The 26,156-nt window shown below is 34.5% G+C and overlaps 5 protein-coding genes across 6 annotated transcripts in view; 2 read left to right on the plus strand and 3 right to left on the minus strand.

The window, feature by feature from the left end:
* Window positions 1-1,712, minus strand: part of LOC105156186 (aspartate-semialdehyde dehydrogenase) — a gene marked incomplete in the record, with an annotated part of 4,010 nt that extends 2,298 nt beyond the window's left edge. Inside the window, 2 exon segments of the mRNA XM_011072255.2 lie at window positions 78-164; window positions 953-1,712. Of these exon segments, the coding sequence (XP_011070557.1) occupies window positions 78-164; window positions 953-1,543 (678 nt within the window).
* On the minus strand, window positions 4,061-7,391 carry LOC105156188 (SEC14 cytosolic factor). Its single transcript, XM_011072256.2, has 6 exons — window positions 7,091-7,391; window positions 6,719-6,974; window positions 5,664-5,700; window positions 4,852-4,969; window positions 4,581-4,691; window positions 4,061-4,412 (listed from the first exon to the last, which is right to left on the minus strand). Exons 1-6 carry the CDS (start codon window positions 7,160-7,162, stop codon window positions 4,275-4,277), a joined length of 732 nt encoding a protein of 243 aa, XP_011070558.1. The 5' UTR covers window positions 7,163-7,391; the 3' UTR covers window positions 4,061-4,274.
* LOC105156189 (two-component response regulator ORR21) lies at window positions 8,747-15,837 on the minus strand. Its single transcript, XM_011072257.2, has 6 exons — window positions 15,352-15,837; window positions 13,933-14,085; window positions 13,464-13,862; window positions 13,272-13,348; window positions 11,070-12,205; window positions 8,747-9,449 (listed from the first exon to the last, which is right to left on the minus strand). The coding sequence occupies exons 1-5, from the start codon at window positions 15,491-15,493 to the stop codon at window positions 11,090-11,092; spliced, it is 1,887 nt and encodes a 628-aa protein (XP_011070559.1). The 5' UTR covers window positions 15,494-15,837; the 3' UTR covers window positions 8,747-9,449; window positions 11,070-11,089.
* Window positions 16,173-18,551, plus strand: LOC105156318. The gene is made up of 2 exons (XM_011072415.2): window positions 16,173-16,689; window positions 18,290-18,551. Exons 1-2 carry the CDS (start codon window positions 16,357-16,359, stop codon window positions 18,470-18,472), a joined length of 516 nt encoding a protein of 171 aa, XP_011070717.1. The 5' UTR covers window positions 16,173-16,356; the 3' UTR covers window positions 18,473-18,551.
* Window positions 22,779-25,832, plus strand: LOC105156190 (adagio protein 3). 2 transcript variants are annotated; one of them, XM_011072260.2, is made up of 3 exons: window positions 22,779-23,103; window positions 23,938-24,125; window positions 24,201-25,752. In XM_011072260.2, exons 1-3 carry the CDS (start codon window positions 22,838-22,840, stop codon window positions 25,541-25,543), a joined length of 1,797 nt encoding a protein of 598 aa, XP_011070562.1. In that variant the 5' UTR covers window positions 22,779-22,837; the 3' UTR covers window positions 25,544-25,752. The 2 variants fall into 2 exon arrangements, with proteins under 2 accessions (XP_011070562.1, XP_011070560.1); XM_011072258.2 differs by having other exon boundaries at window positions 23,938-25,832.

Raw genomic sequence — 26,156 nt, forward strand, 5'->3', positions numbered from 1 at the left:
CTATTAAAGAAGAAGTCATTTAATTCATCCTCAAATGGAGGATAGCATCAAAAGATTGAGAAAAGACAAGAAAAAACCTCACGAGTCTGCTGTTCAAGCTCTTCCATTGCTGCAGCACCTGCACCACTCGCAGCCTGGTAAGTACTGACAACCATTCGTGTTACCTGAAAGGAAAGATTATCAGCATCTCGGAAAAGGACAAGAGAGGTCCAGGAAACAGTTCAGATCGTAATTGTCCACTGCACCAGAAAGCGTTTGTGATCCGAAAGGAGGAAACATTTAATGATCTAGTGTTCTGGACAGACAAAAACCAAGCATCGCAAACAGGGAGGTGCATCATTTGCAGAACTTATTGAACAACATGCAGGGCATCAGCAACAAATTTGAAGGGTTAACTTTTCATAAAATGAGTACTAAAATGGTATGCTGCTTTTGCAAATCACTCTAGATATTTGAGCAACCTATAATGCAAAATCATAAAGATTTCATGATTATGATGAAAGAAAATATAAGATTGATATTAATGAAAAAGATACCAAAGTTGTTCTCAACTCCAAAGAAAGCCCCTTTAAAGAATCCCTTCTAGCACAAATACACCATAATCAGAATTTTATCATCAGTATAAGATCTACTCTTTTTTCAAGAGTTTTTTCCTGAATCATTTGGTGATGACTTGAACATAAGAGTTCGTAGATTGTAGGAGTACAAAACCATTTTGTGTTGAAAGATGGCTTATCACAAAATCTTAGTATTTTGAAAAATTTTGTGATAAGCCATCTTTAAAGGGAAATTTTTTTAACACGCATCTACCTCATCCGGATGCCAATCCTAAGTGTTTGTCATCTTCCCAGCTTATTGTAAAGCATCTCAGTCCAATATATACAGACACACATATCGCCAACATACATACACAAACATAAACCAAATAAATGAGGCTCAAGAAAACCCATACTTTCGCACGACGATGCAATGGAGTGGCAGCCATGAGGCAAATAATAGTGGAGCAATTTGGATTTGCAATAAGCGCCCCCTTTCCACTCTTGAGCTTAATGCCTTCCATCGCCTCAGGGTTGACTTCCGGTATCACAAGCGGAATCCCCTCGTCCATCCTAAATGCCGAGCTATTATCTACCACAATGGTGCCCTTCTCAACGGCTATAGGTCCAAACTTCTTGCTTATACTCCCGCCGGCACTGAAGAGAGCAATGTCAACATCATGGAAGCTGTTTTCGGTCAATTCTTCGATGGTGTAGTTTCGGTTCTCATAAGTGAGGGTTTTTCCAGCGGAGCGTTTGGATGCCAGTAGCTTGAGGGACCGGTATGGAAAGTCTCGATCGGATAGAACAGACAGGAATTCTTGGCCAACGGCCCCGGTGACTCCGACAATGGCGACGGAGGGGCCATCTTCTTTGAGGGACATGCGGACCGTGAAGGGGGCATTGGAGACACGAGGGGAGGGAGAAAGAGAAATGCTGGTAGGCCTGTGGAGGAAGGGAATGGTAAGACGGTGGTGGTGGTGGAGGGAGAGGGTAGGGGGTTTCATCCCGGCGGCGGCGGCGGCGGCGGAAAAGGGAAAATGGGGAAATTGGACAGCGGCTTTCTGCGAATGAAGGTTGTAGGGTTGAGAGTTGAATAAGAAATAGGGGGCGTCAGCCAGCGACTAGTGAAGATTGAAATTGGAAAGGTTGGCGGCTGCAGACTTGGAGCTAAAACAGCCTGCTTCTTTCTCGTTTAAATAGCCAGAGTGCCAGCATATTAGAAAAATATTAGGAATAATTATATTTGCACGTCTTGATTTATCGTCTATTTATAAAAATTATTTTTAGGACAAATTTGAAATTTAGCATAATTATGAATACTCCCTTGTTATTTAAAAAATTATCAATATCCCCCTGATTTTAATTACCGTCTAACAATTAATCTAATCCATTATATTTCCATTCCTTTTTTTAGTAAACTGATCAAAATGGCTTTGTGGATTAAAAATTATAATTTATTTATTTTTTTAAAAAAAATATTTTTTTATAGACTAAATGGATATATTTTTCATAATTTTTATTCCATCTACCCCATTCGACTTTTTTTATAAGTTTTAAATTTCTTTAAAAAAATAAAAGAATATAATAAGGGCAAAGTTGATAATTTCATACCTCCTAAACTTAAATAGAGGGAAGCGTAACTATCCCAAAATATTAATGAATCTTTGAGCAATGGGTTTTGGTTGAAATGTCAAGAATCATGTTCATTTTCCATTGAATGAATTTAGTTGAGTGAAGCATCAATACTTTTTTTTTTTTTTCAAATTGTAAATAGAAATAAGCATGTGTATTCTTATGCCAAATAAAATATATTTCAATTGATTGTTATGATTGTATTCTTTTTATTATTAATAATATCGAATTAATGTAATCTTTGAAAAATATTTATAGAAAAAGAAATTACTAAAATAAAAAAAAAATGGTTAAATATTTTCAACCCAAAATATATAAAAACAAATTTCTTCACATTTTCAAACAAAAGAAAATTGAAAAGTGAAAAAATGTATTAATTTTTTTTTAGGAAAAAGAAAACAAGACTTAAATCTCTAAGCCTATGTTTGTTTTTGTGTTTTGGGCCGAAACACAAAAACAAGTTTGATTTTGTAACTTCACACCACTACTGAGTGTGAAAATTAATTTTTATATGTTTTATTTTTTATTTTTTATTCTATTCTCTCTCTTCTTCTTTTCTCTCTCTTCTTACATTTCTCTCTCCTTCTTCTCTTCTTTCTTCTTTCTTATTATATATATTATATGTATTATATATTATTTAATATATAATATTTGTGAAATGTAATTAATAATTACTACTAAAAAATAATTATTAACTTATGAAATTATTGATATTAAAAATATTTAATATCAATGCTACTTAGTTAAAATATGTAAAAATTTTCTACCTAATGAAAATACTGTAGCAGTTGCGTACACTACTGACAATATATCAATACTATATACCTAATTCGTATTTTTATTACTTCAATTATCTATTAAAATTTATCAGTTCACATATAAAATTTCAATGAATGTATTTTCAACATGTTACATAGTGCATTTAACTCTTTATTTTTAATTTTTTCAACTTAGACCATTTAAATCTTTTGTACTTATAATTTTTTCTATTTCACTGAAATATTTGAGAAATTTAAATTTTGAGGACAATATACCAATAATACATACTTAATTCTATTTTTTTTTAAATTTTATATATTATATTTTTTTTATTCCAAAGATAAAGTTTAACAAAATCATTTTGGAGACAATACTGCAATGTAATTTAATTATGCATTAAAATTATAATTATTATTTAAAATGTAAAAAAAATTATTTAACAAATATATATTATATTTTACTAACAAATAAAATACTATATACATACACACATATATATAAATATATATATATTAAAAGATATGATTTGACAATAAATAGTGACTTATGTCTCCCAAATTCCAACATCAAACCTACACCATTTATTTTACGATATTTTATATTATATCAAAACACAAATCCAGGCATATCATCTATCTCAAAATACATACTTACTTATCTCAATTTTTCTCTCTCTATCTCCAAAACACCAAAACAAAAACACTCAAAACATTAATCCAATCAAAACATTAATCCAAACATAATGTAAGCTTTTCCTCCAACTTTTTCCTCTAATTTTTAGGTCGCAATTTACTAGCAGTTTCACACAGCACAAGTGCAAAATCTGCAGATAAACAACATCCTTTATGTCGTGTAAATCACATTGACACCCCCTTAAGGTTAGGTTTAATACAAAATTACTTCTTATTCCTGTAAAATTGTAGGTACATCCTCTCAAACGGTTTTAGTGTAATACACCTTAAGAAGTGTTTCTTTAAATTTTTGTCACTAAATAGGGATGTACTTGCGATAACAACTACATCCTCAAAGGTAAGAAGTGTGTATATCTTCGATATAACGTTGTGAATGTCAATATAATTTACTTTTAGAGTGTCATTTTTGTTTTTTTTTTGGGACAAGACATGCAAAAATATAGAAAAATGATGATTCATCCATATTGATGTGCAAATTAATACAGCTAAAATCAAGTGTGATTGATACATAATTTCCTTTGTCATCATCGTCGTCGTCTTTCTTCCAATCTCTTATTCTATTTCTCTCCATGCACAGAGAGTCTACTACTCACTCACTATCTGCTTCTTGAGTTAGGGTCATGATCGTACCATGATGGACTCGAGGATGGAATCAGTCATCCAACGGTGTTAGCACGACATCCTGAAGAAGCATCAGTTTGGCTTTCCCACCATACTCTTCCGGCAATGCATCTTCACCGACATCCCTCTTGAATTCTCTTGTTTCCTCCTCACTCGTCACGATCACAATCTGGAGCGTAATGTAAAAGACAACTGTAAGGTGTGTCGAGTAATTTTACAAAGACAAAGGAGCTATGTGTAATATGTATAAACCTTGGTGTATATCTTTTTAAGGAAGCATGCATTTCCAGCAGGTACACATGTTTTGATAATAAGATATTGATATATGGTTTTGTACCTTTTCCAAAGTAGCTTTCTCAAGGAAGCGTGAAACGAATCTCCAAACACGCACGAAAAAACCGGGCATGTGTAGCAGGTAACACTTGGCTAAGCGCTCTGGGTAATATGCCTATGGCAACAAGAACGTTCAATGTGAAATACTCGGTTATGAGCAGGCATCAGTACGCTAGCAGTTCAATGGAAAACCCTCAAATGGTTGTAGGGAATGAGCATCGGCACAAGAGGAGTATATGTGTAGGTTTAGTAAATATTTTTGAAAGAAAACTTACTTGCAAGAACTGAAAACCAGTGATTAGACCTCGGGCATCGACGTTTTTGTAGGACAGTTGTTGCAGATCAAGAATGCCAATCAACTTCTCGTTGCCTATTTCCTTGCCTCTAAAACCACTGAAATCAGCAGCCACGACTACAGGTCAGAGCAGAAACTCATTTTGCAGAGATACAACTCACTTGGAAATAAGATGCGTATCATGATTGGGTTGCCTTGAAATACTACTCGAATATACATTTTGAATAGCACAAGGATTTCATACTTAAGTAATGACACCTTAAGTTTCTTAGCAGAAATGGAGCTATGCTTTCTTATCGATATCTTGCTTATGTTTCTGAGCGTATTATCTACATACCATGGCAGATATCAGTGCGTTACGGGAGAGGACCTGTTCTTGTGACTATACCTAGAATGAGAGTTGTATTATATGCGCGGGATATTAAACTTACTAGCCTATGGAGCATCACAAAATTATTAAAAAGAAAATATCAATCCAAAGAACTGTGATTCAGATATCATAAACAAAACATAGACAGCTGCAAAGCATTAAAACAAGCAAGTAGCCTAGAACATTCAACTTTCCTACTCAAGTCAAGAGTTGCTCCTTCTCGGGTTCACCTTTTTTCGTGGAAAAAATACAATCACCACAGTAAATACAGTTGGCTTTGCCAATTTCTTGTCATAGTCATTTTGTTTCTTGAAGCACAGTTCTTAGGCCAAAATAACAAGAATCTCAAAGTTGACAATCCCTTATCAATTCAACCACCATATCTGCAACTTAATCACCACAGAGTTAACAGAAATCTCTACCTTGCAATGGTTTTGTCCAGTATATATACCACAAATTCTGCATCACAAGAAAAGCTTAGAATCAGAAAGCAAAGTGTTCAACGTAACTCTTCGAAACAGAAAATTCAAGAAGTTTCTAGATGTAACTCATATCCACAGCCATGATTATAGATTGTTTTTTTGTCTGTTCCACCAACTTAGTCTTACCGTAATTCAGCATCCAAATCTTACTAACTACAATCAATTTCGCCAGAGTTACTTTTTGTGGAAAAACACCAATTTTCCTAGGCTGCAGGCACATATGTATACTGTTGAAAAAAAGACGTCCCATGTGCATCCAAAACTAAAGATGAAATGTATTAGCAGTATATGTTAAGCTTCTTGTGTCTCTTTGCACAATTTCATTTCAGGAAAACATAACAATAGGCCTCCCAACCTCATAATTACCGTCTATTCTATGCTATATTTCATCACTCACCGTTGGTGGGGTAAAGATCTTCAGCAAATTATCAGGATTATATCACCTTTACTGTTCCAAATATACGGCATATACTATGAACTACAAGCATAATGATATCTGCATACGTCGACATATTGACATAAAAACGAATGATAAACTATAAACCAGCATTCGAACTTAATCACTTACATTAAGAGGAGAAGTAAGTATACCCAAAACTCTAAAAGGTGGAATATGAAAAGAATCCAAAAGCTCATTAAAATACAAGCAGTAGGTAGTAGAGATTGCCTAACCATGGAGGGGCCGTCATAATTGGACTGATCATCCAATGGTCCCATGACAGAAAAGTCAATACAGAAACAATTAGCAAACTTCTGATTATCAAAATCAAAGAACTTCACTTTCTGTATATGGACGCCATCATTATCTAATTTGCATGAACCCATCCACACAACGACAAAAGGATAAGAAAGGCAACATTCTGCACCGCAGGCATCAAATCTTTATGAACTAAACCACAAAACAACCATTCCAACTAATGAACAATCACACATTATAACCTAAAGAAACATGAAGTAAACAACTACAACAAACCCCAAAATGAAAACATTTTTACTCTTGAATTGAAGCTGATCCTTGGCTGGAAAATGCTTGTTCACTTTGACTAACATCACTGGGAACCCTTTTCTTGATGGGCCCTGCAAATAGATTTTCTCTGCACTTAATTCATCTGGAATTTCAGATTCAGCGATGTAATTAAGGGGCACAAAACTAGCCCTCCATTTCTGCCACTGCACAAACATTTTTGCTGCCTTCTCTATGTCCATTGATCTTGCAATCAAGAATCTCATCAGCGTAAGGTCTCCACACCTCTGCAAGACAAAAGATAAGAGCCGTATTCTCATCAAAGAACTAAACTTTCCTATAAAAAACGCACACTAGTACAAATGTGAGCAAAGATTGATACAGAAAAGGTGATAAAACTTACCTCAGTGGAACCACCAAGCTTCTGAACTGATTCCCTCAACTGGGCTACTGCCAATTCTTGATTCTGGTCCATTTCCGGAAGGATTTGATTCTGAGCCCAAAAAGAGGGGAGTGAAGAAAGAGAGGAGGAGAGAAGTCTAAAAGACTGGTAGTGTTTGACAAAGAGAAAGGCAGCATAAGTTAATCACAAGTTTCCTCACAATGTTACTGGGAATATGGTGATCGGTGAGCTTTGAATAAGACAAGATGAAGATAGGGAACAGCTTTTGGCCTTCTTAACAAACTTTTTCTAGCATAATTGTTAGACTTAAATCCCTTTGGTCTAGTGGGAGTTGGATGTACCTATCTGAGTAAATGCAACTGACCGCTGTCTACTACAGTGTTTGTCAAGTAGTGTTTTTGAAAACTTGTTCATAATGTTTGGATTCATTTTACGAGTGTTTTGTTATATTTTGTTGAGATAGAGAGAAAAATAAAAATAAATAAGTGTGTGTTAGAGATAGTATGTATATTTGAATTTGTTTAGAGATAATTTAAAATAAGTATGGTATATTTAATGTTGTGTTTTGGGAGACAAAAATTACTATTCATTGTTAAATTATATTTTTTTTATATATATATTTATATATATATGCATGTATTTGTGCTAAAACAGTTTAAAACACCTAAATAAGGTATTTTTGAATGATGACAAACATTGAGTATGTTTTGACTTGTCTCGAAAATAAGTTAGAAATGAAAACAAACATAGCAGTTGTTTCATAAATGGAAATATATTCGGATTATTACGTTTTACAGTAAGTTTGTTATGACAAGAAATATATTTGTATTTGTAATATTTGTGATATATATATATATATATATTAGAAAAAATGAGATAAAATAAAAATGTGTTTGGATGAGATATTTTTGTATTAAAAACCGGGATAGTAAAAACAATTTCTTGTATGAAAAAAATGTGATGCAATAAAATGCGTAGACTTCTCTTAAATGCTCTGAGTAGGTTTGGGTTTGAGTGAAGAGCGTTAAAAGAAAGCTGAGCTGTATGGTTTTATGAGTGAATTATGAAGCTATGGAGATAAGGGAAATATCAAGAAACTAGGACGCTACAAACAGTAGCCTGCCAATTCTTTGAAAACTCATAAGCTCACATCACCATCTCATTTAACTATTAGATATAAAAGATCAACTCAATACTTTATTCATTTCTTGCACATATAAGAATACTTTTTTGTCAAAATTTAGATTGAAAAGTATGATTAATGAATTTATTAAATTTAATAGAAAGTGATATCATGAACTAAGACTCAAATTGATTTACTATTAAGTTTAAGAACCCTTTCTTCTTATATATATTCATTAATTGACTTTTTATATATTAAATTTAAGAATAATCACATTTACGCTCTTATTTATGATTTATTTACACTCTTTTTTTTTACATAATTACATAAACCATGCATAACAATAAAATAATAAGGATAGTTTATACAATAATATTAATATTTTTTAAAGGGTGTATATATACTTTTTCAAAAAAAGTTAAATAATTTATATAAATAACGTTGATGTTATATATATATATATATATAATTTTTCAAAAGGTAATAATAGTTTGTTAAGTGAGGACGCGTAAATGTAATTACCGCAGCTCAGCTACCATCCTAAATTCGTCCCCAATTGAACAATTTTTTTCAACCAACAAAGTTTGGAAGAAAGTAGCACTTGTAAGTGTGACATGAATGCATTTTTGATTGCACAAGAATTGCCTACACAACACCTCAAGTCAATTTCCACAATCAAAGACACCATTCCTTCATCACAGCGCCCAATCAACCGAACAAGCAAAGCTATCTTCTGTCAGAAATCACCAAGACTTCTTGTTCTGATATACAGCAAATCTCACATCACAACTTGAATTCAATGTGCTATAGAAAAGGGCCGCAACTCTTGCACCGCCTATCAAAATGCATAGGCTATTACGACTCCCACTCTAGGATACCACCAGCGTGTGTGCTCGACACATCAACAGCCTTCAGTAACTATATACATGTGCTAGCAACTAAGTGACGAATAAATCAGAATTTTGTGACCAACTGCCCAACAACTACACAATTTCGACGGCAGGCTGCTGTCGAGGTGAATAGTATTACAAGCTATCGAAATCTTCCATATATATAACTTATTGCCTAAAGTCTTACTTGAAGAGCTAGTATTATATCTGCCTGGAAGTTCAGGATACCAGGTTTTGAGGAATAGTCATGATATTGGCATTCCGCTTTCAGTTTACCGATTCACTGGCTTCTGATGAAGTTTGTCTATCCATTCCTTGCAATTTGCAACTGGAAAGACATGAGCACCTGTATCAAGAATCAAATTGAAATGGTTACAAAACCTGAAATCGGATCCACACTAAGCACAGTTGCTTTACTACCCCAGAAGCCTGATACTTAGATATCCAATGAAACCCTATCACTGCTCAAGTAAAAATCAGCTAGTCACATGCATCACAGGCTGCACATCAATGGCATACCCAGAAGCCTTGGTACTTGATGGTAGTATTCTTAAAGTTGAGTTTACTATTTAATCATTTCCAGAAACACAACACATTTACAGACCATTCATATCTTGTAACTAAAGTTCAGCACTATTTGTATCTACTATCTTATTAGTGAATATTCAGGTTTTTTTGGTCTTCAATTACATATGTTTTGGCCGACATCTACGAAGTTGCATTACTAGGAGCTACCCTTTATTTGTAACAAAATGCATATTAATATGATTGTTTATTTCCACATTTTCTTTGTGAGGAGGCTAAAATGAATGCAGAACTCTCACTAGGGCTGAAAACCAATCATGCCAGCTGGCAAGCTTTTCCAGCCAAGTCAAACAAAATTTTACTTGAATTCCACATTCTGAGTTGACAAATCAAGCCAGCTCAATTTATTCCAAGCCACTATGAAGCCTAATATTCTTGTTCAATCAGCCAGCTACTTTCAACTTCTCAGTAATTTTTAATATTATGATTTTGTTTGGGAAGATGCATTATTTTGCCTAGTAAGATGACCTCCTTTCACCCTTAATTTTTTTCACAATATCTCAAACTTATCCCTTGGCTAAGCCCAATTCATTTTAGATCTCTTACTGTCTCACAGCCACACTGGATCCACTTCCGAAGTCATACATCTATGCATGCCCACCACTGTAAATATGAAAAAGAGAGTTCTAATGCCTTTCCTCACAGAGAGCAAGCAAAAGAAGACCCAGGTGCGCGTAGTATTTTTTATACAATTCCCATATGATCTTATCAGAGTTGTAGTTGGGAAATAACCTTCTAACACAAATGCATTTGGTGGAATTGGTAACCAAAGCTAAGTGGTGTTAGGCAATTCTGTGGCCCAAAAAGTGCAGTAACTGTATCATAATGCCAGCTGGATGAGGATGAACTCAAGAAAAAACTACTTTTGTTAGTTTTATGTACAGAGATAAATTTTGATAGAATGTTGTCAAGAGCAAGATATTGCAATTGATGAGACTCCAATTTCAGGTAGGTTTCACGAAGAGCTTCATAGGCTCAATTGCTCCACTAGGTTAGGATAGGATTGTTTGCGCCTATACTAACATGGACAGCCAGACCCAAAATTATTAATCTCAGAAGTATAAACCATTACTCTTATGCTTGGCTTTTCAGGGTAAGTAATACGTAACCATGATATGGAACCTTTCGACTTCCTGATTGGTGATTTATAGAATCAATGTAGGATCCGTGACAATCGAAACTAAGAGCCAATTGCATGCTGTGTTCTCACTAACAGCAAACCACCAAAACAAGCCCATGATGCCATGATGCAGCCAACTAGTCTTATATTTTAGAGTTGCTCTAGGATAATATGAAAGACTACCTTCAAAATGTACTAGATAATTTAGTGCTTCATAAATCTGGATAGAAAGCGAGACAAAATATAAATAGAAAATTTTACCTAGTCAGAGCAAACATTCATTAGATCATTTGGGGGAAGGTCTGCCGCACTGGGATGCCCACTCTTACATTTTCTGTTAAATCATTTGGCTCCTGCTTCACTTTGTTACCATTATTCTCAGCATATAGTTTCACTTGACCTATGTTGCTCAATGGCAACTCGTGTTCATCCACAGCAAAACGGCTAGGTATGGATGGTCCTTTACCAACATATACAGGATTTCTAGTTGATACTTGCACCAGGTCTGGTTTCCCACTGTGAGAACTTTGCACACGGTTCATGCTAGGAACCTGCATGACAACACTGATTGTAGAGGGCGAGCTTGGAACTCGTTGGCAAGCACTGTCTTGTATATTTTTTGAGCATGATGATGCAGATGAAACAGAACCTGCAGTGCCAAACTCAGAATGCATGGGCACTGGTTTACATTCTACTTCCATGTTTTGCCCAGAACCTGATGAATTATTTGATTGAAGTAAGGGATTGTTGTAATCCATTGCAAGATTTCTAAAGCCACAGTTCTGATTGACAGAAACAGGACTATTTCCTGTTTGAAAATTGGGTGAAGACTGAGATGGAACCACCAAGCAAGAAGGCTGCACATTAATTGAACGACTTGGTTCTGGTATTACAGATTGTTTCTGCTGTTGTTGCTGTATGAAACTTATCAACATATTACTGTTTGTTTCAACTACAGTGCCAAAATTGCAGGCCGGTACCATATCACCAAGGTTCTTTGATGACCAGGCTTCAAATTCTGAGAGACCATCCTCATTGGACATGACAGGCTGAGAAGTTTGTTTAGCAATGTTGGATGAGCATTTAATCAGAGGTTGACCATAAGCAACATTCTGATCCACAGGAACACATTTAGATCCCTGAATAGATGAATGCAATAGAGTTCTCTGATCAAGTGCTGGCAAAACTAAGTTTCCTGGAGGTCGAGATAAAAGCTCAGCATGTAGAGCTGCCAAAGTTTGTGGGGGAAGTTGGCCAGAAGCTGCCAATGCTTGAATGTCAAATCTTCCCAGGGAAGCTAATTTGATATTCTGCTCCACTGGTCCACAATAAGTAGAAGGAAGGCCACCCTGTTGTTGAGCTACCCCACTCAACCTCTTTAGGTACAGTCTAAACTTCTGCATATTGACATAATAATCAGTAAGAAATGAGATAAGGACAAAGAAGAGTTAGACGACAGAAACATACATCACTAAGAGCACAAATCATCCAGACAGACAGAACTTCAAGCACCCACATGAAAAGCCGTACCTCATGTGGTAAAACGACCCATGAATAATTAGTTTGACAGTAAGTGTTAGTTACCCATACAGACAAAGTTGTCAAATATATTATCTAACTTATGATCTAGATATCTGATGGTGATACAGGATATAGAACTTATGCAAACAGAATTCAATGTTTCGATGCTCCAGAACCAATATCCTTTTCCTAGTTCATGCACTTGGTTTGATGAAGGATGTGCATCATGAGAGGAAGAAATTGAACAGAAGACCATGTCATGTTGCTCACACTAGAACTGTATCTTATCATTCTTGGGTCTCTGTATTGTTTAGCTTATCCTTTCCAACCTCAGGTGTAACAGGAAATAAAAAGTTGAAGATTAATAAACCTCGATGCAATACGTAAAAAACAAGAAAGTTGAACGAACTTGATGTGTTTATTTGGAAGTATCAAATTCACAGGAGACCAATTGTTAGCAGAAAAATAATAAATCCAAGAGCACAACTTTTACATGCAGAATAGTATATATATTATCTTACATGGTCTAACCGAAGAATAAGTATTCATTATTAACGAATAGCCTTTTGCAGTACATTTTACTGGAAAGGAGATAAAGAATAGGTCATCCATTAGCGATAAACAGAAATGTTTTCTGGGCAACAGTTATGCAAAATACAACTAAAACTCGGGGCGTTTTTTCTGATTTGACCAGAAGACCAAAATTACAATGTTATCCATGAAAAGGATTACTTGTTCCCATATGACCTTTGTCAATGTGCCTTTGTAAAATTGGCTATTTATTCTCTTTGAAGATGAAAATGGATCGCAATATCATTGACTCTAAACTCAGTCTTCACCTATATTGCAATCCCTCTATTTCTACAATTTGTATTAAAAGAGAGCACATAAAAGGCAGAAATATACAATTGAAAGACTAAATGTTGGGAAGAGATATAATACCTGCAAGTGACTAGCCACATTCTCCCTTGTTAATCCCGGAACATTCATCAATTCAAGAATCCGCTTAGGTACAGCCTCTGAGAGAATCAAGAACAAGAAACCAATGTGTATAATAAATGTAGGGATCAGATAATTTCTAGCAATACAAATCTGGCTCTAGGTAACAAACCAGCAAAGTGTGTAAGTACATACTATCAATCCCAAGTTGATTTACAGCGCTAACAAATTGCTGGTGGAGCTCTACTGACCAGACCACACGAGGCTTCTTTGTTGTGGCAGGGTCATCATTTTCCAGTTCTGTCTCATCTTCATCTTTAGATTCTCTTCTTTTCTTTTGCGTTTTGAGTACCTCATCTGCCCCTTCGTTCACAGACGAAGCATATTCAGCATCATTGATTGCTCGTTTTTGACGATCATGGTCTTCCATACTACCTGAGTAATCATGTTCTTTAATTTCATTCCACTTTTTCCTAACAACATGCTGCCAAATATTTTTCAATTCCTCATCTCTTATAGGCTTAATTAGGTAATCACAGGCTCCATGTCTTATTCCTCTCATGACAAGATTAGTTCTCCCGTCAGCTGACATCACTGCACAACATATGTAATGTTAGCTTATGATAACCAATGTTAAAGCCTTAGCACATGACCCAGCACTCACTTATAACAGGAAGGTCCATTTCCAATCCAACTAGCTCAAGAAGTTTGAAGCCATCCATATCAGGCATGTGAACATCGCTCAGTACTATGTCGAAACAGCCTTTCCTTTCCCGTAATAAGTTCAAAGCAACTGTAGCTTGAGAACAACTCGTAACTGCAAGAATCAGCAGTTTGAAATTAATCCAAGGAAGAGGTCAATTTGACAGAATCCATTCACACAGGAACTAAAGCTTCCACATAGTTAATATATAAATTAAAATGAAAAAGGGGCTGTATAAAGATTAGAAGTAGATCAATAAGTAAAATTCTCTATGACAACTCAGAGGCAGTTGGAGTTTGCCCACAGACGAAGGAGGCCAAATGAGACACTCCCTCTCTTGGTTTGTTTATAATAACAGGGAAGAAAAGATAGTTTCCAAGAGGGGCAATGAGTGGGGGGCATTAAGAGAAAGGCTTCAGTGATGGCAACAAGGAGGAGCCGTGGTATATCGTGAAGGAAGGCTGTAGAGGCTGGTGTTTGAGTGCAGAAAGTGCTAGGACCAGATTCTGGTGGTGAGGAGGTGGAGAACAGAAGTGAACAGGTTTGTAAAGAATTTTGAGAACTTGGAAGAGGGAAAAGGCAACAAAACAGAAAAGGGGCTGCTGATTGGAATAGGGACCTGTAAGCGGTTTTCATCTGGCTCTCAATTAAGGGGGTTGGTTGTGTTAATGGGACAGAATTGTGCTGGCAAGGCCCAAAGCAAGAGTTGCAATGGAAGTGGGGAGTGGGATTTATATAGAGGGTAGGAGGATATAGTGAAAGATCAATGGGAGGTGAGAGTGGTGATGAATGAGGTGGCTGGGAAGCTATTGGGACTTTGGAGCGAAAAAGGGAGTAGACAACAGTTCTTCATGCCATTTCTAACATGGTCGAGGGTGGTTTTGATACATCGAATTGTTCATTCCTAGGACAAGAGGAGTTGGAAACTGCGCGGAGCATGACGGAGGGGACAAGCTAATGGATTCTTGGAAATTGGATAACCAGAGAAGCGGATGATCTTGGGAACGAGCCATATAAAACATGGGCTTGAAAATGAACCTAAGAAAGTTGATCTCATAACTCTCCTAATCCACTACAACCAAGTCCACTTTGCAGTCTATGAAACCTAGCATTTGAACTGAGTCCTAGCAAAGTATGCAGTAGCACAGATTTTTACTTATCCACAAACACTGAACTGTCATTTTCGAGTTTCGAACCGATAAAACTAGAATAATGATTCATCTCCGACAGAGAAACACAGTTCCGGTCCTCGGAAAACGGCGTAAAATAACAACTGTCGAAAAACAATGAGCATCACTCAACACTACTACATCCAAGACAAAAACAACAATTCAGCAGGCACAAAAAATTTAATAAATAAACAGACACACAACCACTAACCCTTATACATGCACTTTCGAAGCATTTGCTCCAGAACACGCAGGCAGATGACGTCATCGTCCACCACTAAAACCCTCAGCCCCACCGGAAACTGCTCCGGCACCGGAGCCACATCCGACATGCCGCCACTCGTGCACGCCATTTGAGCCCTAACTCCACGCAGTATGAACGTAAAAATACACACACAATTGGGACCAAGGAAAAGAAGACTCTACCTCTGCAGCAGAATTTCACCGCAGTGGATAGTTAGCTGCCCAGTTGCACAAGTATAACTAGCGGCGGCGATCGAGCGGAGAGAAATGAGGGGTATGAGGAAGAGATCTGAGGTGAAAGGAGAAAAGGCAATGATTGAGGAGAGGTTGGGGAGGAGGGAGAAGTAGAGTGAGGGAGGGAGGGAGGGATTGATAATTCATGGATTTAGGAATGATTTAAATATGGAAAGGATAACGCGGAAGACAGAGGAGGAAACTGCATTAAAGTTGTCCGTATTTGCTACTACTTCTATACAATCTTTGTACGTATCTTGCTTCCTACTTTTCCCATCACCACATCTATTCAAACTATATATATATATTAAAGCTTTGTGTGCGTACGCTTCAATAAATAAATTGAAAAGGAGTGGTTTTAATCAACTTTTGATTTTTTAATTACTGAAATTGATATTTTAGAGATGACTGTGGATTTTGCTATATGAATGGGTAAAATATACCACAAAATCTTGCTGAAACAATACCTATATGTCGAAAAATTGTTAAAATCGTATCGAAAAATCCCAATAACAATCCTTTGATGCCTAAATAGATAGATCATAAGAATTATTCGAAAATATACGACCGTAATGTAAATCGCCCGACAAAAGTGTAAAACGTCAAAAAACTTAATTTGGATGGCCCAGTTTGGGGCCATGTATGTACTAGTTCAACCTTATCTTGCCCAAATTCTAATGCTAACATGTAACCCTCCATACACACACACTTGACCCTTATCTTCATTCCTAGCATCCCCATGTTAAAGCACTTGCCAAAATGGACTTCAAATCCCTTAACGTTCCTTCTTCCCACCCCATTTCTTTCTTGCAGCCCATCGGGCCATGCCGCCGTCGCCTGTTGTCCTCCGTCCGTCGGCCGTCTACAGTTCAAGCTTGAACGAGCCTCTCGAACGCCTAGTCGTGCTAGACGGAGAGTGATATACGATGAGGAGGAGGAGGAGGAGGATGAAGAGTATGGGTACAATGAAGAGATAGCAATGCTGGAAATGTATACTCAATCCATGAAAGATGAGATTCTTTTGGTACAGACTTGGGTGGATGAGGAACAAGTTGAAGTTCTCATCTTCAAGGTACATTACCTTAACTTTGTTTTTTTATAACTTATAGGGATAACTGTATTTGCACCCTCACATATATGGTGTGTTTATACAAATTATTTATATTTTTTTTACAATTATATATACATATCAGAATTGTCAACATCATTTACACAAATAACTCTTATATTTTAAAAAATTACACATACACCCTTTAAAAATATCAATATTACTATATAAACTACCGATGTTTTCTTGTTGTCATGGACAATTTTTATAATTATGCAAAAAACAGGAATGGTTTGTATAAATAAACTATAAGCCAGAAAGTGTAAGTGTAATTATCCCTAACTTGTATGTAATTAGCTTAAGAGGGTAGTTTGGTAATCTTATAAGCTCTTTAAAGCATCTCATAAGACGTTACCAAGAATTTTATTATTATTTTTTAATATATAAAAAGTCCTTAATTATAAACTCCAAAAATAAGATATTAAGAGTTTACAAGCTATTGTTTTTTTAAATATTCATTTTTTGAAAAATCTTAGCAAACTCAATTAAATTAGTTCAAAATTTGTCATTAGTAATATCCTATAAGCTTCATCGTCTTATTTTATTTAAATATTTTAAAAACTTATTAAATAAAATTTAACATTTTATAAACTTTAATAATATTTTATAAAATTATAAGATCTTTTATACAAGTTTAGCCAAACACACTCTAATCTGCAGAAAATTAATGTTGCATAAGAATTATGTACAACATATATTGTATTCCTGCAACGGAATAACATACGATTTTTTTACTGACTTATAGAAAATAAAATTAATTGAATTGAATTCAGTTTTATTATTTATTAACCATAAGATACGCCTAGATTTAATGCACAGATCGAGTCGTTGTATTACTTAATTTATGATATTATATATGTAATAATGTACTTAGGTATTTAAAAATAAATAAATAAATAAACAAAGGTACAACCTTGTTCTTTGTGCAAATAGTACATGAAAGTCTCATTCTCCCAAAGCTGTTGATTTACAAGAAAGTCTCTTTGTGCAGTACATCTTCATTGTTTTGGAGAATGTTTGTCTGGTAATGTGCAAACTTCTAAACCTATCTCATAAAATATTCGAAACAAAATTATTATTAAAAAAATCATAAAATCTACGAGTTATAATTTTATTTTTATCAATAACGTTTCGAATCTTAATTCACTATAAAAAAAAATTAATTATTCTCTACACTGTAAAATTACTACAGTTTTAAAACAACAGTAAATTAATACTATATACGACGGTCAGATAAAATTAATGTAAAAACCTAAATTTTAACCATTGTTAATCAATATTCGTTATGATTTTCATTTATGGCCAGAATATCTGACACTATTGAAAAGATTATAACAAATATTTTAGCATTATTTGCAGAAACAACGATTAACAGCCACAATTTATCTAGTATTTTTGAATCATCGAAAAAGAAAACAACACTGTTTCAGAATTTGATCGGAATTTTATAAATTACAAGACGTAAAAGTTTATAAAATATTTAAAAATAAACTCGGCCCGAAACACATTTTTTTAAATTTAGTTTTTGTTTCGAATAATAATTTTAATTTTTTGATAAAATCAGGGATTTTCATCGTGCCTGAGTTACAAGACATCTGCAGACCCATCAAGAAGTGTGGTTCCAAGCAAGGCAGTAATCAGGAGCATAGACAGAATTAAGGGCCCTTTTGATCCGTCCAATATTCACTACATTGAGAAAGGACTCACGTTTGATGCATTCAAGACCCGATTCCACCGCCCAAACTAAGTTCATATTGTGGGTGGGAGCGCACTCGATGCGTGTGTATATTTTATATTTTTATTATATTTATTTAAAGATAATTACACGTTCCTTTCATGAGATTTTATGTAATTACATATAGATTTTATGTGATTTGAAAAATTATGTTTAGTACCCTTAAATTTTGCTTCAGTTTAACAAAAGAATTGGTCAGTTAGTCAAAATTAATCGAATTTGCTGATATTAACAAAAAATTGAATTAAAAAATCAATATTTACCCTCAAATGACTTATTAATGATTTATTGCAAGTTAAATAATTTTTTTATGATCAAATCACCCCAATATATATTCACACATTAATGCATATGATACGATGAGTCCTTTTATACAAGTGATGCATGTAAAAATATTAAATAGTATGAATTATATCAAACTTTAATAAATTATATTCAAAATGTTCATATAATCAATAATATATATATATATATATATTTGTATTAACAAGTTGTAAAATATGGCATTTTGAAAAGAAAGAAAAAAAGATGCATTTTATTTTATTTATTTTCAACCTTGTAATAATTATTATTTGATAGAAATGGAGGGATATTTAGAGAAAAAAATCAAGTGAAAAGTGTGAGCAAAGACACCCATGAAGCTTAGCTGAGTTGAAATTCATTTCTGGGTTCGAATTTATTCAACGTGTAAGATGTTACTCTATTTTAATAGTAGGTGTTAATTAGATATAATTATATGATATAATCATTGTAATTGACTTATTCAAAAAATAATAATAATAGTCGATCGATTTCACTTTAAAAAAGTACGAGCGGAAACAAGCTGAATTTTTCGTGCAAATTCAATTACTCACTACCGGACTTCAAATATTTTGAATTTAAAATCCACGTATTTTACATAATTATATTAAGACATATATGGTTCATTTGGTTTGCGTCATTCCATACTTTTATAATTTTTTTAAAAAAATTAAGCAGTCACTCTTTTTTTATTATTATTAAAAAAATATTCCACAAATTTTTTTATTTTAAAAAATGTATTTCAATAAACACACAGAGTTTTTTTTTTCTGTTGTGTATTATTCACAAATTACAACATTAAAAAAGATAAAACCACTGATTATCTATTTGCGTTTTATCATTTATTTATAATAATTTTAATTAAATACCATATTATATTATAATATGAAATATCACACATCACAATACGTCAAATCAAACAATAAATATTGAATAATGAAATCAGTTATTAATTTATTATGATTTTATTTTTCATTTCACCCAATTTTATGGTATTTAATTTTATCACACCAACTAATCGAGACCGTCCATTATAAATAAAAAAATTATTTAATATATTAGAGTTTGGAGTTAAATATTCCTTTATATATTATATTGGTAGAGTAATGTAATACTGAGTTGAGAGGAAGATGGGGGGGGAGGGGGGGGATTGGGGGGCAGATGGGGCCCACGAAGAGGACAGCGAGATTTTGAGAGGGAGAGAAAAATATCTAGATGTGCTTTAAGAGAAGGAGGTGACGTGGATGATCCCGGGTGGCAGGTTCGGTATAGATATTTCATACTTCCCACCCAAATATCCTTCTCCCCATATATCTTCGCCCCTCATTCTTCCTCTTATTAACAGAACTACCCCCACCCCACCCTCTTTTACCCTTTGCTCCAACATCACACATGCTCTTCCTTTTCTTCAATTCATAATATTTTTACTTTTTCTTTGTGTGTGTGTGTGTGTTTTTCAAAGTAAAAATCGTAAACCAATAACACACTTTTTTAATTTATTTTTAATATCAAACCGATAAACGCTTATTTCAGATCATAACAAACCCGCTGTGCTTACTTGTTGAATATTCTTCATCCCACCTCATTTTCTGAAATGCGTTTGTTTATGAAATTTGCTGAGTATACGTCAGAATAAATTCTATTATTTGAAAAGAAAATTCGTATCCCGTCAACTACAATCATAAAAATTTAATTTTACCACGTATTTTTTTTTTATTCTAAAGTAAAATAAAATAAATGGCAAACAAAGAAAGCTACAAGTTACAAGACTCAATGGGAAAAAAAGAGCTTTTGTGCATCAATTTCTGCACATATCATGTTTGGTTATTGTTCATGAATAGAAACTATAAGCTTTTGCTTTTTGAGTTCAGAATTGTCTGTCCCAACTAATGTAAACAACAGAATGAGACATTTCCCCACCATTCCTATTTAACTTCACATCATTTTATGTTCAAATTTAAGGATTTGGACCTAATCATATTATTTTAGGTTGCTTTTCATATTATTTCATTTTCATTTCAAGAAAAGTATTTTTCATGATCTGCATAATATTAATACGTACTGTCATTTTGACGATTTATTTTTATTAAAATTTAACGTCTGAATCTATACTATTTGTCGAAGAAGATTTTTGTTGTGGTTGGTGAAATTTGGGAGTAACGACTTCCTATAATTTTACAATTTCTGTATTATTGCAAGAAAAAAAATATTATTTGAACAATTAAACCCATTTTAAACCATATCATTTAACTTTATCAATCAAGTTGTAGAAAATGCACACGTATGAAATATACTTCCCCAGTTGTATAATACTGAAAATGATTTTATAAATATATATATATATATATCTAAATTAAGTGAGGTTAGAATAAGTTGCGAAAATCAAATTGGATTTTTTTTATTATAAATCATAATGGTATTTATTTTATTTAATACATACACGTCAATTTTGTAAAATATTTTTTCTAACTAAAATAAATTTTATAATTTCTGCATACATAGTGCATACATATTAAATGAAATAAAATATATAAAAACGATTTTGAAACACAAAATCCAATCAGAGAATGCTGGTGCGGAAAATTCTAATCCAAATTAATTTTTATCACGCCCGAATCAATCATATAAAAGTACAATACATTTATCATATTATTGATGTATAATTTAAAAAAAAATAACTAATACATAATATATATATATATCATATTTACTGTATAATTGGTTGGGTCGAACCAAATATAATTTTATTTAGGGTTTTGGTGGTGGTGCAGCTTTTAGTGATATAGGATTGTATGGACACTTGTGCGAATAATTATGGGTACTAAGAGAGCACATTATAGTCTCGTGCCATTTAAGTAAGTCGTATGTTTCCAATTCCCCACATGATCATCATACCATTTTCATATCAATGGACGGCGCAAGTGGGCCTATCATACATTATTGCCGCCCCCGCCTTCATATTTATCAACCACTTCCTCTTTTTATTTTTTAAGCTAAATTATGGCTTACTCTTTTAAAATTTGTCATAATTATAAATATTTTTTTATTATTTAAAAAATTATAAATATCATTTAAAATTATAATATCCTAATAAAAAGTACATCTCTATAATGGGTTGTTTTTAATTCCGATAAAAAAATTTGTAATTTTTCAAACAACAATGAAAAATTTGTGTTGTATAGCAGATCTTAAAGTAGCCCGTTGTATTTACCCTTATTTTTATTTTAATTTATCTGCAAAATTTTCAATTAAGTATTTTTTAAATTATAATTTAAATATGAATGTTTTAAAATATATGATTTTTTCTTTTGTTTCTCTTAAATTAAAATAAAATAAGCTCAAAATTAATTACAACTTATTGCATTTTTGTACCTCATTATGATAATTCATCAAAGTAATGTCTAAAATCCACCAAAACAATTATGTATTTTTTATAAATAGATTGATAATACATTAATTCTTTTTATTTATAACTGTTACGTCCAGACGCTTTCAATTTTTATATTTTAATCACTATACAAGAAAAAAAAATATAAGTTTTGCAAATGGGTAATGGATAAAATAAAAATTAAGTAAGAATAAAAAATGGGAGACTTGTGAATATATTTTGAATTCTTTGTTAAAATTGAAAATTATATTTTTAAATTAATATAGTATAAAATATTTTATTTTGCTATAATGTTGATGGTCAATTTGACAAATAATATCAAAATTAATGATTGAGATGAAAATTATTTTTAAATTATTCAGATGCAATAAAATTTAATATGTTTGAAAAAAAATAAAGTCAAGATAAATTAATAATCAATTATAAGAATTTTTTAATATTGAAATTAGTTTTTGAATAAATGATTTTTTAAAAGTTAGGAAATATCTAAAAATAATTACGGAGGAGCAAGATGGTTTTTTTTTTTATTGCCCCGTGGCATTCTCGTAATTAACATATCAAGGTCGTCTTATTTGATAACTCACCTGGGACATGTATCTGGGTCTCGCTCTCAAGACCAACTGTACATTGTGTACAATATATATACACACGCATAAATAACTAGGAAAAATTCTTACATAGCGAGAGACATGGGAATGGAAGAAAGCGATGAAGAACCGCCGCAGCTCTTGTTGCGGAAGCGGCTGAAGTGCGGTGACGCAGACGACATGGAGGAGGACAGCGAGGAGGAGGTGGCTCCACAAGTGGCTGACAGATTTTTCTACTCCCCGGCGGCGGTGCCGACGTCGATCGTGGTGTCGGATGCGATGGAACTGGACTTTCCGATCATATACGTCAACACCGTCTTTGAATTGTCCACTGGATTTCGCGCCGACGAAGTCCTTGGTCGCAACTGGTAAGTTTGATTTTCTGTGCGAGTGTTGGAGGTGTCTGGTTTTAGATATTTTTTTTATGTATATTTTGGATTGATTGTTGTGGATTTCTTTGGTTGCTGGGGGAAGAATCCGGATTAATGGAATTGTGCAGTGGAAAATTGAATTTTATTGCGGACTCTGATTTGTGTGTTTCTTCTTGAGAACAGAGTATGCTGCGTTACGGAAATATTTAATCCTAATTTCGTCTCCGGATAATTTTGCATTTTACGTCTTATTTATTCTTTTATTTGTAAGACATTGTACGAACGTTTTTGGAAATCACTGCCGTATTTTTGAATTGTTAGTGAAAAAGCTATCTGATCCGTAGAGAAAGATCATCTACTCCTTGTCCGTTATGCGTTGTTACTCTCCACATGTAGTTGATTATTGGATGCGCCCTGTACGAGCTCCTCCAGAGGTGCGCAAGTAATAACATTTTGGAGAAATCAGACATTTCTTATTTGGTAGATGTTATGTTTAATATGATTTTCTGCAAAACTAACTCTAGCAAGTAGTGTATTTTGGTCTAGTATTGAGCTTTTCTTTGTGTAGTTGACGACTTGAGATGGCTTAGGTTTTTACTGTTTTTGCTACTTTGATTTCTATTTTAAGGTGTTTTCAGTTTATCATTATCTATTGGTTTGGTAATTTACTGAGGAAATACCTGCATAACTGCTTAACACTCGCATTCTTGTTCGATGGAGTTGTTACTTGTTCAGGCATCTACTTCTCAAAGTGATGTTTTGATTATTTGTAGTATCTTGTCTTTTGGACATTTAGAAACTTTTGTGACATATATACATTGGATTCATCAGTCGCTTCCTGCAATTTAGAGATCCTCGTGCCAAGAGACGACACCCTTTGGTGGATCCAGTTGTTGTTTCTGAGATCAGAAGATGCCTTGAGGAAGGTGTTGAATTTCAAGGAGAGCTCCTTAACTTCAGGAAAGATGGTACTCCCTTAGTGAACAGGCTAAGGCTTATGCCAATTCATAGTGATGATGGTATGGTAACACATGTCATAGGTATCCAGATATTTTCTGAAGCAAAACTAGACCTAAATAATGTATCTTATCCAGTTTTCAAAGAAACCTGTCAGCAGCAAAGTGACTTGTCAGTTGAATCATTCCGAGTGGGTGGACATTTACAACGTATCCAGCGTCTGGAAGTATGTGGGCTTCTTCAGCTATCTGATGAAGTAATAGCTCAAAATATTTTGTCACGCTTGACGCCAAGGGATGTTGCATCAATTGGGTCTGTGTGCAGAAGGATTCGGCAATTAACTAAGAATGAGCATGTAAGGAAAATGGTGTGTCAAAATGCATGGGGAAGAGACGTCACAGGCGCACTAGAATTGATGACCAAAAAGTTAGGATGGGGACGTTTGGCTAGGGAACTCACAACACTAGAAGCAATTTGCTGGAAGAAATTGACTGTTGGAGGTGCGGTAGAGCCTTCACGTTGCAATTTTAGTGCATGTGCTGCAGGAAATCGACTGGTCTTGTTTGGAGGAGAAGGAGTCAATATGCAGCCGATGGATGACACATTTGTCCTTAATCTTGATGCAGCAAACCCAGAGTGGCGTAGGGTGAGTGTTAAATCGTCTCCTCCAGGGCGGTGGGGCCACACACTCTCATGCCTGAATGGTTCTTGGTTGGTGGTCTTTGGTGGCTGTGGGAGGCAAGGATTGCTCAATGATGTATTTGTCCTCGACTTGGATGCCAAGCAGCCAACATGGAAAGAAGTCTCAGGTGGAACTCCCCCATTGCCTCGATCTTGGCACAGTTCTTGTACACTGGAAGGCTCTAAGTTAGTTGTCTCAGGTGGCTGCACAGATGCAGGAGTGCTTCTCAGTGATACATTTTTGTTGGATCTGAACATGGAGAAACCCACGTGGAAAGAGATACCAACATCCTGGACTCCACCATCTAGATTAGGACACTCACTCTCTGTCTATGGACGGACAAAAATACTGATGTTTGGTGGCCTTGCAAAGACCGGTCACTTACAGTTGCGGTCAGGGGAGGCATATACCATTGATCTGGAGAATGAAAAGCCACAGTGGAGGCAGCTTGAATGCGGTGCATTGACAGGTGTCGGGAGTCAAAATGCTGTGGTTCCACCACCTAGACTCGATCATGTTGCTGTAACAATGCCTTGTGGGAGGATAATTGTCTTTGGTGGCTCAATAGCTGGTCTTCATTCTCCTTCACAGCTGTTTTTGTTGGATCCTAGTGAAGACAAACCATCATGGAGGACTCTTAATGTCCCAGGGCAGCCTCCAAAGTTTGCTTGGGGTCATAGTACTTGCATCGTTGGGGGAACCAGGGTTTTGGTCCTCGGGGGCCACACTGGGGAAGAATGGATTCTCAATGAATTGCATGAGTTGTGCATAGCAAGCAGGCAGGATTCTGATTCATGAGCGCACAGAAGGGCTCGACGGGGAAGATCTGTTTTGAGTTTGGCCATGGTAGTCAGTTTCCATATGTTAAATCTTATTATGTGATATTTACTATCATCTAAATTTTTTACGCTTTTTGTTTGTAGGACTGCTGTCGTATTTGTACATACGTTATTTACCGGTGTGTTGTTTTTAATGACTAGTTTTATTGAGGCAGATTATTGTCGTTCTCTGGGTTTCCATAAAGAGTCAAACATGAGACATCAGCATGTATTTTCTCCTTAATATGCTGGTTGGTGATTTCATACAATACTTATAATTATTTTTTGAATTTCTTTATCTTGCCAAACATCGTTCGTAGTTATGAATGCAGAAGCCATCATAATAACTCTTTTAGGTGTTTATGGTTGGCAATATAGGATAGATGGGTGCAAATTATAATTACTCAGTACGGGGAAAAGATGTCGTTCTGTTTATAGCAGAAAAACTGATAATAGTCTTACGAATTGGAACCCGGACTACAACTGATAATAACCTTACGAATTGGAATTCGGACCAGGCAATTCCGACATTTAAATATCTGGGATGCTATGGAATTTATGCTGATGCGATAATGTATGTTCAAATGTAAAAA

This window comes from Sesamum indicum, linkage group LG2 (assembly GCF_000512975.1).
Source record: "Sesamum indicum cultivar Zhongzhi No. 13 linkage group LG2, S_indicum_v1.0, whole genome shotgun sequence".
NCBI lineage: Eukaryota > Viridiplantae > Streptophyta > Magnoliopsida > Lamiales > Pedaliaceae > Sesamum > Sesamum indicum.